At 44.4% G+C, this 16818-nt stretch overlaps 1 protein-coding gene across 1 annotated transcript; it reads left to right on the top strand.

Annotated features, from left to right (window-relative positions):
- Positions 1-713: 713 nt before the first annotated feature.
- LEMD2 (LEM domain nuclear envelope protein 2) lies at positions 714-16818 on the top strand. Its single transcript, XM_084611025.1, has 9 exons — positions 714-1987; positions 3006-3046; positions 3866-3941; positions 5249-5325; positions 6175-6254; positions 9185-9330; positions 10399-10500; positions 10598-10700; positions 12143-16818. Exons 1-9 carry the CDS (start codon positions 730-732, stop codon positions 12291-12293), a joined length of 2034 nt encoding a protein of 677 aa, XP_084467151.1. The 5' UTR covers positions 714-729; the 3' UTR covers positions 12294-16818.

The raw sequence follows: 16818 nt of genomic DNA, 5'->3' as shown, positions 1-16818 counted from the left end.
CAGGGGACAAATCTGGTTGCACCCCGGTGACACCTCAAGCACATCTTCTTGCTGTATTGAAAGGTGGCATAAACCAGCAATGGCATAGGGTGCAAAGAGGCTGTTGCCAAGGCGCCCGGCAGTATCCGCCTGTCACCCTGCAGCAAAGGCCACCATCATGCCACGCTGCAGCCTGGCACCAAAGCCCCCCCTCCCGCCAGGAGGGCACTGCCACCAAAGCATCGCCCCACGGCAATGCAACCTCTCATCGGTCACCCTCGGCAATGCCACGGGGCGTCCAAGTGTCGCCCCCCGGCAATGCCACGTGCCACCGATGGGTCATCTGGAAGCCGGGACATGAGGGCATTTCGCTGGCTCAGTCACAAATAAAAGGCTGAGCTAGCCACCTCCCCCTCCCCCTCCCTCCCCTCCTCCTGTGTGTAACTTGTTTCCTGTGAAGGGCACAAAACAGCCTTCCCGCCCAGCCCCTGCATGATAAGGGCTGAAGAGAGAGCCCCTGGGACCAGAGCTCTGACCTCCCCAAGATGGCGTCCCTGGGAGGTGTCCGGGAATGGTTGACTTTCCCAAGATGGCGGACGCACCGGCCCGGCTAGGCGTCACAAAGCGCTTACATTGACCTTCCCAAGATGGAGACGAGAGGCCTTTCCGCCTCTCCCAAGATGGCGGCCCTTGCGTCCCCTCCCGCAGGGCGCTTCCGGCCTAGGCCCCGCTCGGGCGGTAGTTCCGGGCATGGCCGGCCCGTCCGACGCCGAGCTCGGCCGCGAGCTGCGGGCCTTGGGCTTCCAGCCGGGGCCCATCACCGACTCCACCCGCGAGCTCTACGCCAAGAAGCTGAGCCGCCTGCGGGCGGAGGCGGCAGCGGCCCCCAGCATGGCCGGCCCGTCCGACGCCGAGCTCGGCCGCGAGCTGCGGGCCTTGGGCTTCCAGCCGGGGCCCATCACCGACTCCACCCGCGAGCTCTACGCCAAGAAGCTGAGCCGCCTGCGGGCCGAGGCGGCGGCCGGCCGGAGGAGCCAGAGCACAGGCGCTGCCCCCAGGCCTGAGCCGGCCTCGGCCTCCGGCCCTCGCCGCCAGCCCAGCCCCCTGGCCCACCGGGCCCACAGCCAGGGCCGTAGGGAGAGTGAGGAGGAGGAGGGCTCGGAGGAGGATGGGTACCAGCCCCCTCACAGGGATGTAACAGCGGGGCTAAACCCTTGGGCCCTTCTGGGGAAGACAGCAGCCCCCGAGGGGCTTGCCCCCAGCCCCCAGTGGAGGGCAGAAAGGGGGTTCAACCCCAGCTCCCAGTGCGGGGCAAGAGATGACAGATTAGCCCCCAGGCCCCAGTGGGAGACTGAAAGAGAGTTAGCCCCCAGGCCCCAGTGGGAGACTGAAAGAGGGTTAGCCCCCAGCACCCAGCGGGGGATGAGGGATGTGGGGTTAGCCCCCAGCACCCAGCGGGGGATGAGGGATGTGGGGTTAGCCCCCAGCACCCAGCGGGGGATGAGGGATGTGGGGTTAGCCCCCAGCACCCAGCGAGGTGTAGAAAGGGGTTTAGCCCCCAGCACTCAATGGGAGACGGAAAGGAAGCTAACCCCCAGCACCCAGTGGCGGACAAGAGACGGGGGGTTAACCCCCAGCACCCAGTGGCGGACAAGAGACGGGGGGTTAACCCCCAGCACCCAGTGGCGGACAAGAGACGGGGGGTTAACCCCCAGCACCCAGTGGCGGACAAGAGACGGGAGGTTAACCCCCAGCACCCAGGGAGGGACAACAACAGTAGTAGGGGGATTAATCCGCAGGATCCCATGGAGGACAGGGGGAGAAGGGTTAACCTCCACAAGTCAGTTGACAGCCCCCAAGCAGGGTGCAGTAGGAAAGGGTAGGGGTCTGGAGTTCTACCTTTCCTGGTTCCTGTACCTGGCCACCCTGGTGCTGTTGGTGATTTTCCTAGGCATCCTCTGGGTGAAGATGATTTGGCCAGCCTGGCTTCTGGGGGCAGAGGAGAACCGTACGTGGGGGATTAAACTCATTTTTAAATCGCCTCTCCCCTTTTCCTCTCCTTCTTTCTCTTCAGTCCCCTCTTGTTTCCATCCCCCCTATTGTCCATCTTCACTGCATTTATTTTTCTTCTCCCTCTCCTCATGTGTTGTCTTTGCCTCTTGTCTCCCCAGTCCCTTTTCCTGGGGCACCTTGTTAGTCATGGAAAAGTGTCTTGTGGTTGTGTTGTTTTTTTTCCTCAAGTGAACTTGGCTTGAGATTCTTCAAAACCATAGATTTTTATGGGGAGTTAAATTTTCATCTAGCAATGAGGACATATTTTATGATCCATCATAATGATGTACTGCCCATATAATTGCCCATCATCTGTTTTAATGTCATTTTATACAAAGCACAGTCATCCAGTGTCCTTGATCTTGACCACTTCAAAGGTAGAAGACTTGAAATTGCCTTCTGCTGCTTACCTCCAAGAACATTGGATTTTAAATATGCAAAAAAAGTGACATGCTAGGTCCCTACTGTAGCAGATTAAGTCTCCTGCTAGATTAAATTCACAGAAATCTTCTGTTGGTCTGGTTCCAAAATGAAGGAAAAGGGTTTGTGGAAGGAATTTGTGAAGTGTGGTTGCCAAAACGCAACACAGGTGTAGGTGTTTTGTGCATAGAGTAGGTGAGCAGGCGGCCCTGTTTTCTCAAAGTCAGTGAATACTGCAAGAGCATAAAACATCTCTTCTCTCTAGAATTATTTGCAAAATGGTTTGGAAACTCCAAACTATTTGCTTACTGAACAAAATTCCCTGTTTCTGCCCTGATATGTGTATGTTACTAATTTAGGTTTCGATATGGCCTACCTTAGTTGTTTCAATAGCACTGTTTGATTAGTAAGGTAATACTCAATGGGATGAATGGCAGAAGAATCAGATGCTTTAAAAGTAGCTATTTTTAATCACTGCTTTAACTACTAGTTATTTTCTCTGTCAAAGTTTTTATTTTCCGGCTGACTAACCCTTATTTTCTTCTCTCTCTCAGTTAAACTGTTAACTGTGGATTGTGAGACAAGGACAGATGATGTAAGTGTAAATTTAAAGTTCATTTTAAAAAAATCCTTACTGTAGGGGCAGGCATCTCAAAGACCGTTAACTATTCTAGCAAATTTCACAAATCAGTTACTGTCAATATCACTGCCAAATAGCCTGTATCATTTTACAGGAGGAATTTAGTGGTTTACTAGAGTTAGATTTAATAGGCTTCTTTTTCTTTTTTTGCAGGCCAGACTAGATTGTGACTGTATAGAAGAATGTGAAAGTTATAGATTTAAGCTACTGAAGATCTGAATCACTTGGTGTTATTTTCTTTTGTTAATTGTAACAGAAGTGACTTTGATTTGTGACAGAGATTTTGCCTATATAGTCATCTTTTCTAATAGAAGCTTTAAAAAGCTAAATCCCTAATCTCTGTTGAGATGTGTTTATGCAGCCCTGATTTATTCCACAATGTGCTATTGAGAGAGACAGAATTCTGAATCAAATTCAGAGTGGTGATATATGCTGGTAAATTGATAGTTGGTCTCTTGTGATGTTCTGGGGAAGTATATCGTAAATCTATTTACTGTACCTGAGTTTGAAGGAACTGCTCCCTCAACTGCTGTTGGAGTAGAAGGCTATGATGATTGGGAATTGGAGGCATTTGCATTTCACAGGAGGTGCTCAGCAATGTACAGGATTAGGCCCTGAGACTTTTTGCCTCAGTAATCCTGTATTTTAATTTTACCAAGTTGAAGTAGAGCGCAACTGAACATACACTTCTATTAGTATTTTATTTTTTTATTTTGGCTGATCTAATTGCTATCTTGTTGCTATTGATGTTTATTATCTATTTGTGACTTTCAGTTCTGTCAAGCTAAACAGAAGGACATTTTAATGGCCATGCTGTATGAATTATATAACTACCTGGCAATACAAGCTGGTGAGTTCTGATTATCATTATAAAGCACTTAGGAGGGTTGAGCAAACTGCATCTCCCAGCTGGCTGGACATTTTCCTTGTGCAAATGACTTTAGGGGCACTGAGAAAGCAGGCAAAAGGTGAAGGAAATGTTTTCTTTAAATGTGAATTGTGCTGTACTGATGCACTTATGTCTCTGCAAAGGTACCTGTATTTGTATGGTGGCGGCCTTATTTGCAGATCATATATTGGGAATTTGAGATGCAAATGCTCAACTTTATAACTTTTTTTTTTAAACCCAGTGCCTCAAATGCTTGCAAGACACCTGAGTCTAACAGCAGAACGTTTCTATATGTTTATGTAAAACATTGGCTTAGAGCACTGGCCAAAACAGTCCAACCAGACATTAGAATACAAGCGGCTGCCCGGGTCAATGACTAGTGGTTTCATGTTGGAGAAGGAAATGCAGTCAGAAGTTTCTTATATTTTCTCATTATTCAGTCAAGCAAATATTATTAATATTGTGCTAATGGATAGAATTGTCAAAAGTGCTTGAGTTCCATTTTGAAAAGTGACTTAGGAGCCCAACTCCTGTACATGTTCAGTGAGTCTTATGCTCTTAAGTGCCTAAATCACTTTTGAAAATTTGTACTCAAAAGCATAGTAGCCATTATTTAATACGTCTGTTCTGACTTCTTTTCAAGTCAGGGTTTCATGGTCTGGGTTTGTTAAGTTTAAGTTCAGTTAAGTTGAACATCCGCCATACCTGATGGAAAGTGTCCCTAATGCATTTGGCCAAATGTGCAGTTTTGTAGAGTGAGATGGCCGTATTCTTCTTGGCTAGTGTGGTGGGTAGCGTATACCTTGAAGCAATACATTTGATTGCCCTTATCTTAACCCAGTGGTTCTCAAACTTTTGTACTGGTGACTCCTTTCATGTAGCTAGCCTTTGAGTGTGACCCCTCCTTATAACTTAAAAATGCTTTTTATATATTTAACACCATTATAAATGCTGGCGGCAAAGCGGGGTTTGGGGTGGAAGCTGTCAGTTCACAACCCCCCATGTAAGAACCCTGTGACCCCCTGAGGTGTCCCGACCCCCAGTTTGAGAACCCTTGTCTTAGCCTATATACAGTAGCTACAAATTTTATTAAAGGTCATAAAATTATCTGGCTAGAATATTTAACTCCAGTCTTCTGTGTAAACATTTTGGCTACAGCTAAAAGTGATTTAAAAGAATAACACTTCCAGATGGTTCAGGGCATTTCCTGATTGTTTAAGAGTTGTTTTTTTTCAGGGTTGTTTCCATCTATTCGACTTGTTTTCTAGGTAGTTTTGAGTGTGGAAACCCTGAGAAGCTAAAAAGTAAATGCATTCTGGTTAGTGAAGCAAAGGATTATGTGGCGGTAAGTAGGATTGGAATGAGTGTTAATTGTTGTGTATTGCAGTTAATTTCTTTCTATCTGTTATTTATTGCTTTATATAACAATGTACCATCTGCTTCATTTCTTCATCCAGTTCTGAGTCTTTCCAATCTTTCCAGCTGTTCCTTTGGCCAGTCCTGTTCTCCGCATTTCTTTCAGAAAACAATCTTCTACTCCATCTCTCTGTCAACACTAATTTAGCTGTTGTAAATCTAACTAATGATTAGTTTCAGAGTAGCAGCCGGGTTAGTCTGTATTCGCAAAAAGAAAAGGAGGACTTGTGGCACCTTAGAGACTAACCAATTTATTTGAGCATAAACTTCTGTGAGCTACAGCTCACTTCATCGGATTTTTAACTAATGATTTTTTTAACTAATTTTTAACTAATGATTGTTGCTCCACCTTAGTTGTCAGTCTTTTGATGCCAAAAACGTCCCTGTATTGAGGAATGGAAGCAGTAAGGTTTTCCCCAACTCACCCCCAAGTGATAGGAGGCAGGCTGTTTTGATCTAATGTTCCACTTCTTCAAAGAAGATTGTCAGCAAGATTATGTTGTGTTTAGCAGTTAGTCTCAGAAACATAAGGAGAATATTGTTTTACGGTGTGCTTCATGTATGATGTACCAAGTTATAAATTCTAGTCAAGATTCCAGGCCAGTCTGTAGATTTGGTTTGCCTCTCTGCCAGTTTGCCGAGTTAGTTAAATTGATAAGAAGTAATCTAGCAAAAAAATACAGGTAAAGCAATTTTTCCCTTTACGGCAAAGCAATAATGTTGTTCCACCTTCGCAAATGAATGCAGAACTAATCTTTTTATCAATTCTTTCACGTAGAATGTAACCGGCAGTTCCCCAGAGAAGTTTGAAGATGCCCTGCAATGGATACTGAACAGTAACAGTGATTTAGGGATATGGTGAGTGAGTGGCTGCACAAGCTGTTCAAGTTATAATTCACAGCACGGGCTGATCTTATGTAATTTGATATTTAGTGTATATTGGCTTGTTGGCATGTCGCCTATCCTGTTAGATCTCGTAAACTAAGCCAGGATTGGGGTGGTCAGTACTTGAATGGGAGAACCTCCAGATTACAAGTAGCGTGCTGCAGTAACTGTTGGTGATTCGGTAGGCGATGTTCTTTCCTGAGTCAGTGTCCCGGCGCTGTGCTCGTGGAGCTGCTGTCTTTCAGATGACTGGTAAATCTGAGGTCCTGAATTCTTGTGGTTATTAAAGATCCCCTGGTACTTACTGCAAGATTTAGGAGTGAGGTGATACCTTTTATTAGACTAACTTCTGTTGGTGAAAGAGAGAAGCTTTCAAGTGGCACAGAACTCTACTTTAGGTCTGTGTAGCTCGGAAGCTTGTCTCTTTCACCAACGTACGTTGGTCCAGCAAAATATATTCCCTCACCCGCTGTGTGTCTTTAATATCCGGGGATCAACACTGCTACAACAGCGCTGCAAAAAAATTTGAAGTGTTAGTCCACATGTCCTGCCCATGTTCCAAATCTGTGTGATTATAATCTGCCTTTTAAAATTCTCCCCTGCGCTTTCCACTGGATACCGCTCTCTCCAGTGTTTCTGCTGCAAATGCTGCTTTGGTGTTCTAATGTACAGCTGCATTCCACTACTGAGGTGACTGAATTTCAGTAGTGACTGAAGCAATCTAGTTAGTGAGTAAAATGCTGTGGGATCTGAGGATGAGGGTTGCTATTTTAAAAAGAAAATTCTGAATGGCATCTTCAGAGTGTGTCTGCATTAGTATGTATTACTAGCAGAATACCTGATCAATGGAAAGGCTCCCATTACCTTTACCGGGTGCTGGATCTGTGTGAGATAGAGTAGTTCCTCTTCTGCTTCATGGACAGCCATGATTTTAACACTTGAGAGGGGAGGGAGGAATATTTGTATTTGACAATCCTGAATTTTGTCTAGTTAGAAATCATCATCCTGTGAAAATCAGCTTAAGGTTTTGTTCAGCCCTTTGAAAAATATAAAATGCTATATAAGTCCTTTCTGTATATTTATAAAGGCTCCTCTGCCTGTCTCATTCGGATATCCTCATGGACTGTGTGGGAGATATTAAGAACCACTAATTGTAGGCAGGGACCCACTATAGACATAGTTTAAAGCACCAAAATGCAGATACATTATTTGAAAGCAAACTTATTTTGGAGAACTGTCAAGGAAGGAAATTATTAGCAATCTGAAGTTGCCCCTTTGCAGTTATCAGAGATTAGATTGAACTAGCATGTATTGTTATGCCATACCAGCACATCTCATGATTCTATGAGTTTCTGAAGGATCTAATGATGCAGGGAAACAAAATATTAAGCCTTATAGCCCTTATAGTTGAATATAACATTCAGAATGTTAACCCAATGCAGTATTGTCTTCCTGAGTCAGTGGACATACTAACATAACTCACAAAGATGTGACCTGTCTCCATTCAGTATTAACTCTGGGGTCTAGTAATGATAATTGAAATGTCAATATAGTTAGCTCTTTCACTGCTATGTAACTCATTTCAGGAGAAACACTGGAGTTGTGGGCATAGCTTGCGTAGAATTCCATTTTTTTTTCCTCCCAACCTGCCCCCTACAGCTACTGCTGTAATCTAATGTTCCAGGTGTTGTCTATTTCTTTAAAAAAAAGACGACAACAACGAGGAGTCTGGTGGCACCTTAAAGACTAACAGATTTATTTGGACGTAAGCTTTTGTGTGTAAAAAACCCCACTTCTTCAGGTGCATTCTTAACAACTTAATCAACAGCTCACCAAATTGATCCAGTGTTTGGCAGCTCATTGTGAAACTCAGTAAGAATGTAGAGTGTGCTAAAAACCTGCTGTTGGCCTTTTCACAGACGTTATGTGAAGTTATTTTGACACTGCACTAGTAAAAGCAGAACAAAATAAGATCGCTGTGCTTGGTAATTCATTTAAGATTTGGACTATAAATCAGACAAAGTGGCTGTGAAACAGTTGGGTGTCTCCAATTACAGCAAGGCTCAGTTAAAAAACTGTAAGCTGCCAATGGCTTGTTGTTTGTATGCTGCTGGACTAAGGGTTCAAGTAATTTGCACTACCTGTCTACAGTGGGCTATTCATTACATCTCTAGAGTGAATTGGTAGCTTTTAAAAAAAAAATCTTAATCCATCTCTTACAAATTGGAGCACTTTCAGTTGGATTTACCTAATGCCTACTGATTTAATAGATCCAAGAAGGAAGCAAACATAGATGTAGATTGGTCTGTCTCTCTGTGCTATAAGTGCAAAGGGAATCTGATTGCGTAGTGGATGTACGAATGAATTTGGGAATGTGTTATGAACTGTGCCATAAATGCTTTCCAAGATTGTGTCTGGTTTACGTTAGCCATATTTGATTTGGTGTCACTTTTCCAGCTGAACTGTTTATGCTTATCTGTAGCAAGGAAAACAGTGCAGGCTCCACAGACATTCACATGCTCCCAGCTGCTCTCTGCACAACTGCTGATGGGTGACTCAGTAAACATTTCCATTTCTCTATGCTGGGAGAGGGGAATCCAATTTTAAAGTTGAATCTTCTGCACCCTGAGAAGTGCTGTCAAAGCGTCTGCAGAGGGAGACTTCAGTTTACCAGTGGGAGTTCTGATCCTGCTGCCTTTTCTAAAGCCATATTCCTCCCGTGCTAAGCAGCCAGTGCTGAAATGTTCTGGAAAGACCAGTAGTGAGAATGCTTTAGTGTTTTCTACACGGTTTGCTGAAAGAGTTACAGCTGCTGCAATGTGTTTGCGTACCTTGTCCTGATTAAAGCCTGTTGCTGGAGTGTCTGCACTCTTCAGAGGTGGTTTTCTGCCTTTTCCCATCAGGTTAAAAGGGGAAGACCCATCAGAACCGGTTACCAGTGTAGACCAGGTGGTGTGCCTCGAATCCACCCGTCCTCGGATGGGGTTAGGCTGTCGTTTCCGCCGGGCAATAAGCACTGCCATTATGAACCTTTTCATCTTCTTCTGGAGTAAGCCTTTAGCCTTCATAGCTGAGCTTTCCCCGTCCGTATAACCACTCCCACAACCACATTAAACTAGTGATAAATGTTAAAGGAATTCTCTTGGTGAGTTAATTTCTATCTAATTAACCTGTGATCTAGCAATAGAAGGAGACCTGTAGAGACCCATTGTCCTGCAGTAAGTGCTTTTCCTTTATTTCAAACCACCAAGTTCATCAGCTGTCTGTCTCATTTAAGTGTTTCTCAAGCATTCGTTGTGATGGCCTGCAAAATTAGTCTAGTAACAACCTGCCCAAAGATTCAGTTCTCATCCCTTCCTTGTACAACACTGTTCAGTCTTCTGGCATCACTGTTAATGAGTTGGAGTATTTCTTTGTTTTTTGTCCATTTTTTGTATTGTGGTGGTGCCCAAATGCTTCAGTTGAGATCAGGGCCCAACTGCTAGGTGCTGTACAGACACATGGTGAGTTCCTGCCATGCTGTGAAGAGCCTATAATCTAAATAGTCAAAAGACAGACAAAGGAAGTATCATTATTCCCATTTTACAGATGGGTAACTGAGGCACAGAGAGACTGAGTGACCTGTTCATGGTCATAAAGGAGATAGATGGCAAAGTCACGACTTAAATCTACATCTCATGAGTCTCAGTCTGGTGCCTTAACCACAAGGCCTTCCTTCCTCTCCTTTCTGACCCCTTATTTCGAGAGCAGTGAAGCACGACTGTTCTTCTGGATTATTGTGGGGTGGGCTCTGTCAAAGTGAGGGGTCTTGAATTTTAATGCCGTAGAGACCAGTCGTCATCCTGATTTTTCTGGCGGAAGGGAACACTACAGGTGAGGTCTGCCAAGAAATCCCTCCCCTTGGGAGTTTGACTCCAAGCACTGTCCGTTTCAGAATTCCCATGCGTTGTGGTTGTCACAGTAAACAACATGAATAACTCCGATATAGTTCCAGGCGGGCCCTGGATAGCAGAGAACAAAACCAGTCTCTGATAAGAGTAGGAAATAGAGCAGCTCACATCCACTGAACACATGTATATGAGTGCACATGCTTCCATTTGTGTTCTTCCACTCATAGGTCTAATTGCCCTCTGGGGGATCCTGTTACTCCTGAAGTATCACTGGCGGAAGATGGAAGAAGAGGAGCAGGCCATGTATGAAATGGTGAAGAAAATCATAGGTAGAGGCCAACTGCTCTTTGGCGATCTAATTTAAAATGGTCTCTTCGTTTCAGACAGTTTCACTCCCCATTTGCCCCATTCGGTTTCCTCTTACAGCTGCTGTCCAGGATCACTACAAAGAGTGGGAACAGAGGTTGGAGCGATACCCATATGTAGGCATCCTTCACGTTCGCGACACCCTCATCCCACCCCAAAGCAGGTGAGCAAATCCTTTCCCTTTAGGAAGGGGGCCTTCAGCTCAGGTCATAGTGTACTTTGTGGGTAACCGACTGGAAGCAGACTTGTTGGGGAGTGGAGTGTGAGGAGTTTTAGAGGAATGAGTCTGGCCTTTGGGATTGTAACAGATTCTGACATAACCCAGACTGTTATAACCCACTCGGGATAAATGGGACCAGCCTAGTGCTATGCAGTGTAGTTGTAGCCATGTCAGTCCTAGGATATTAGAGAGAGAGAAGGTGGATGAGGCAATCTTTTATTGGACCAATGTCTGTTGACAAGAGAGACAAGTTTTCAAGCCACGCAGAGCTCTTCTCCTAGTGCTGACGTTTTGAACACTCACACAGGTGTGCTGTCATGGTCATATCAAGCAGAAATTAGCTTTTGTTTGCTTTTCCTGGCTGTTGGGTGTTCCGTTTGTGTTCCCTCATCTAAACTTGAATCAGATGTTATCCTGAGCGTCTCCACCGCTCTGACCTATCATCTGGCCAGGAGGACTGCAGTGCTGTGCCTTTCAGAATTGAGGCATCCAGTGTGTAGCCAGAGCATCAGAGTAGCTCTTTCCTGAATGGCTCTGTGCATTGCCTGCCATGGGAGTGAGACTAAGCTCATTAATCAATTTGGGTTTCCTGCCAGCCAGAGCAAAGCAATTGCCAGTTAGGCAAATGTAATTGGGAGACACTATCCAGTTACAGGTAGGTTACTGGGTTTGTTGCTCTTCAAGGAGGCAGTGTGGTCAAGTAGCTGGATCACAGAATGGGGCGTTAGTAGACAGGGGTCCTGTTTTTTCTTTGCTGCAGTATGCCATTTGCCTCATCTCTAAAGTTCAGTTTCCTCTTCAGTAAAATGGAGATCGTCCCTACTTTATAGAGTACTTTGAGATCCATGCTGTTATGAAGGACAAAGCCTTAATCATTCTCATCCTTAATCAGTCACTGTACTACTGGTAGGAAAAAGGTCTGATGTGGTTTGATCTGATCAAAAAGGTTTGAGCTTATTTGCCTGCATGCGGTCCTGAACTGAAAGTTGGGAGCACAACTAAACACGGATCCAGAACTGGGGCAAGCTCCACTTTGTGTTCTAAAATCTAAGGGAGCTCTGCAAACGTTATTGCAAGTGTCCTTGGGGAAAAATACTAATTGGGGTCTCCTTGCACCACAATTCAAGTTTGGAATTCTGTGCAATCCATAAGCCTCCTTGTACTGCCTGGAGGGCTCATCTTCCACAGTATTAGAGCCATGTATAAAGAGTTGGCGCCTTGACGCACTGTCTCAGAATTAGTTCTGAATGTTCGCTTTGATCTCCTTTACTGTCTATTGGAAGGCAATGGGAGGAGGTTAAGAGTCACTTTGTAGGCAGTGACAAGTGCGCTAAGCAAGCAAACATAAGGCAGAAATCACTATTCCGTTTTGCTGCTACTTCCAGGAAAAAAATGAAGCGGGTCTGGAACAGAGCTGTGGACTTCCTGGCTTCCAACGAATCGCGGATTCAGACGGAGTCACACCGAATAGCAGGAGAGGATATGCTGGTGTGGAGGTGGACACAGCCCTCTTACGTCTCCGATTCAGAGCACTAACCCGGAGCAAAGGAGGAGCCGTTGGTTCAGTCTGTGCAAATGGACAATTCCCTCTCTGGATGTGGGAAGGGATGGACAGGAGTTCTAACTTTCTCAGTTTAGAATCATCCCGACCCCCTTACCCTCTATTTCTGAGAGACACTTAACAGATTATTTTTAGGGCAATAATCTTGGCTTGTAAGAAGATGGACTTGAGCTAGAGAAGGAGCCAGAAGCACACCAAAGCTAGCTGTCCAGTGAGTGTTTGAGCTCCATGAGTAAACAAACATATAATCGCCCTTTAATATCTAATAGAAAGGGGCAAGGGATCTCTTTGCCCAAAGGGTAGGAGGTTTAAAGGTGATCTTTACTGTGGGAAGACCAACAAGTGGTTTTACCCATCAGCAAATGTTTTTTAAAAGAATTAATATTTCCCATGGAAACATCAGGAATGGGAGTTAGGTTCCATTAGTTTATGCTTTTATCTCACTAGCACACCAGGAATCAAGCATTTAACTGACACTTAACAGAGAAGAGCTCTGTATTTGTTTTGCCTTTACAAAGGGTGGGTGGGATTGAGTGATGGCAGTGTCATGTGCCTTGAGAGATTTGGGGGGCTAGAGGAGAGGTGGTGATCTCCTGTGCTTTGTGTGTCAGCTTTCATTGTGCTTTGTCTTGTACCAGGAACGGGGGAACAGGTGGCAAATGACAGAACACAGGTGTACGTAAGGAGCACGCTCTTATGGCTGCAGCCAAAAACGATCACTCCATATGTACAAAAAAACCCCCTTGGGAATGAACATCCAGGGTGAATGTACATGTCTATACTGGGCAGCGCAATGTGTGTGTGTGTTCTTTTGGAGAGCAGATACACAATGCTTACAGTGTTGATGCAGGATTTGTTTGCAGAAGTTAATGTGGCAATGCCACAACACTTAATGAAGAATTGATCTCTGCTCATTAACACTGCAGGCATTGTAGTTTGTATTTCCAGCTGTTTGGCTACATATGTTTGGTTTTATGTACAATTAGGAAGTGTTTGTTTTTGAGGAGAAAATAGCACTGGAGTGTAGTGGCCTAGGCAGGGCTGAGATACTGTTGTTCTCAGGGTTCCCAACATCATAACTTGTCCCAATCTCCACTCAGCCGGGACCAAATCCATTTCAGCCATAACTCCATTGGCTTCACCCCCTTATGCCAGCAGTGATTTGACCCCTTATAACCAGTGGATTTTATTTCCATTAGTGTCATAAATATAATATGCGTGTGCCCGTGTTCATGGAGAGCTGCTGCTTCAAGATTCAGGATCAGCAGGCAAGCTTGACGAGGCCATTGAATCCTGTCCATGGAATTGCGTTGAGAAGTAATTTTATAAAGTACCCAGGAAGGGTTGAACTGGTTTCTTAATGTCTGGAAGTGTGTTCTAACCATGAAGCTTGCACTTCTACTTCCCCTGCTGGCCACGCTGAAGACTGAAGGATTAGTGGGGCTTTTTCACCTATGCATTCTGCTGGCTGCCTCAGATTCATTATATATCCTGCTGGCTTGTCAGAGAAACTCAGTTCGGAAAAGCAATCTCCAGAAACAAAGCAACGGGAGGCCTTATTAGTTAAGTAGGAGAAATCCCATGCTGAGTTGAATTTTATCCCCGTATGTTCCCTTTTATGGCATAGGCAGGGTGTTTGAACAAAAGAGGAAACTCAACAGCTGTATCCAAGACATTAACCATCTTTCCCACGGCTTATTGATTAAAACCATTGATAAAATAAAGGCAGCCTTTATTCTTTTAATGTGCAAGGACAAGATCTTCATATCCATTGGTGCTTGCGAAAACTCCCATTGTGCCTGCTGTCTTTTTAAAATGTATATGGTTTGTAATTTTTTTAAACCACCGGATCTAGAGCAGAAAAGCCCAACACTGCACTAATCATTTGTACTGTTGATGAAATTCTTTTTTTGTAGGATGAATCTCACCAAGTTGGTGCAATTTATTACACATTTAACTTGTGTCTATACATTTAATTTGCGGAATAAATTTGTTAATATTATATATTAATGTTTGTATTGCAGTAGTCAAGGACCAGGATCCAGGTGTGCTAGGTGCTGTACAAACACAGAACAAAAAGATGGTCACTGCCCAAAAGAGCCTACAGTCTAAGTATAAGACGAGCCAACAGGCAAGCACAAGAAACCAGTGAGACGCTACTGGTCAGCATGATAGTCAGTGGTCTTAGCCCATCAGGAGCTTTGTTAGTCTCTAAGGTGCCACAAGTCCTCCTGTTCTTTTTGCGGATACAGACTAATGTGGCTGCTACTCTGAAACCTGTTGTCAGGTTCTTTTTTTATTTTGGGTTTTTTGTTTTTTTTTTTCAGTTTCCAAATGGCATTTTATCAGCTTTTGTTTGAACATTGAATTTATCCTCATTTTGCAATCCAAAATATTACCTGAAGTTTACTTTATTGTTTTTAAACTCTTTAGCACAATTTAGTGGGTGTTCGGGCTGCTACAGTACAAGGCAGGAGAGATCTTGCCCTTTGTGTTCTCATTGCCTTCTGAGCACTTACATTTGTAGGCAGGTGAAACTGATTTCTGTTGGGAAATTATGATATTCCTGAAAGGTGTAGACTGAGAAGGATTAATCCCATGTGGACACTTGTGAAAAAGGGGATGACAGCTTTATGTGTAATGAAATATTACGAACATTAACTTCTAACAGCCGATTGACCAACACTTGGCCACATCATCAGTGGTTAAAGCTGCAGACGTGAGAGCAAGGAGATAGGTAATATGTTTAAAAGTGACTGTTGATTTTGGGCGCCATGCGTTCAAGGTGTCATGTACCCACGCTCTTAAAGCCAGATCCCTTTAAGGCAGCTCAGGTCGGGCATCCATAATCATTAGTCGCTTCTGAAAATTGTGGTCCTGGGTTCTGTTCCAGTCTGTCACTGACTCATGGTGATGCTTTGGACAAGTCACTTTACTTCTGTGTCTCAGTTAAGAGTAGGATGACACCTGCCTTTCCAAAGTGGCGTAAGATCTTCAGATGAAAAGGGCTATACAAATGCCAAGGGCTATTGTAGGAAAACTAGGGAAGCAGGTGGCTAGGGTACTGGACTGGGACTCAGGCGATCTGAATTCTGTTCCCACCACTGGCCTGCTCGGAGACCATGGGCAAGTCACTTCCCCTCTCTGCTCCTCTATTTCTCTATTTTACAGATGGGATAATGATATTGACCTCCTTTGTAAAGCAGTTTGAGACCTACTGTTGAAATGGCTGTGTGAGTGGTCGGTAGTACTATTTCCTTTACCCTCGTGTGTCTGCTGTAGAAAACTCATGTCATGGTAGCACTTCTGCCAAGGATAGCAGGGAGAAAATAGCCATGACGGGGTGAAGGGAAAAGATCGGAAAGTCCCAACCCACCTCTTAGATATCTGAGAGGCCATCTTTCAAATGAGCCTGCCAGGTAGAAATAGTTTCTAAACCTTGCAAGAACATGAGCAAGCCCCTATTCCTGCTAGTATCCATCCACCTAAGTATTTCTAATGCATCTCTGTTAGCTGAAGCCTGTGGGTCAGCATGACTGTGCATCACAAGCTGACAGTGGCTTTCACAAGCAGGCTCTTGAAACGAGCAGAGTTTGAATCATCAACACTTAACTTCTATGGCCACAGCTGACTCATAGGCTCTGGGTTGGTGAGATATGTTTGTTTATCTCATAATGTATGTCTTGGTGACAAAGAGGCAACTCTTCAATGGCACAAAAGAGAATTAGCTGTCCATCTCCCACTGAAAGCTGACAGGAATTGGGTACCTAACTCCTTTTGCTGTCTTGGAAAATATTCTCTAAAGTGTCTCTCTTGTTGTTTCTAAGGTATCTGAACAGAAAAGGGTAGAAAGAGGAGTGGTGCTTAATGAAAAGTTAAACCTCCCTCCTCCAAGACCGCATTTCTGTTTAGATGCTAGTGCCCAGCATAGGTTGCTAAGTTACAGCTGGGATATATGCAGAGTTAGGAAATAGTCTGGGGGTTTGGTGTACCTATCTGTCTGCCTGCTTCAAACCAAACTGCCAAGAACTCCCCCGTAATGATCCCTGGGAGACTGGGCAGAGGGAAGCTTTGGGTAATAACTTTTTGAAAATGAAGAGGGCTTTAACCCTATATAACTAATTTAAGGCTATCCTTACTGTCTGTCTCTATTAGGAACCCTAGTTCCTGCTTGCTCTGTAAAACTGTACTGACAGTTCCAAACACCTGTACAGCGCACTCTGTAGATCCCAAAGTGCTTATACAAAAGATGAAGAATTGTCCCCATTTTCCAAATGGTCATTCAGCTATTTGATCAATCTCCCCTGTTCAGTGCTTTCCTTACCACTTGTACTGACTTTATCGTTTTTAAAGTCTCCCCCACTCTCTGTAAGCATTAGGACAATGTGAATAAATCCTCAAATGGGGGGCTGATAAAGCTCTCTCATCCCCTTGTTGTCATATAAATATATATATGTACCAGGAAGGAATCTAAAATAAAATTTGCCCTTTATCTTTTTA

Source organism: Lepidochelys olivacea (genome assembly GCF_965140295.1).
Source record: "Lepidochelys olivacea isolate rLepOli2 genome assembly, chromosome: 21".
In the NCBI taxonomy this organism is placed as follows: Eukaryota; Metazoa; Chordata; order Testudines; family Cheloniidae; genus Lepidochelys; species Lepidochelys olivacea.
Note: the sequence above shows the minus strand (reverse complement) of the source record. Positions and strands in the feature narration are given on the sequence as shown.

Bases quoted from the DNA above. Each gene is read 5' to 3' on its own strand.
- LEMD2 (XM_084611025.1), top strand. From the start codon at position 730: ATGGCCGGCCCGTCCGACGCCGAGCTCGGCCGCGAGCTGCGGGCCTTG. The intron at 1,988-3,005 runs GTACGTGGGGGA...TCTCTCTCTCAG, and splicing joins TCTGGGGGCAGAGGAGAACC to TTAAACTGTTAACTGTGGAT. The intron at 9,331-10,398 runs GTAAGCCTTTAG...TTCCACTCATAG, and splicing joins CCTTTTCATCTTCTTCTGGA to GTCTAATTGCCCTCTGGGGG.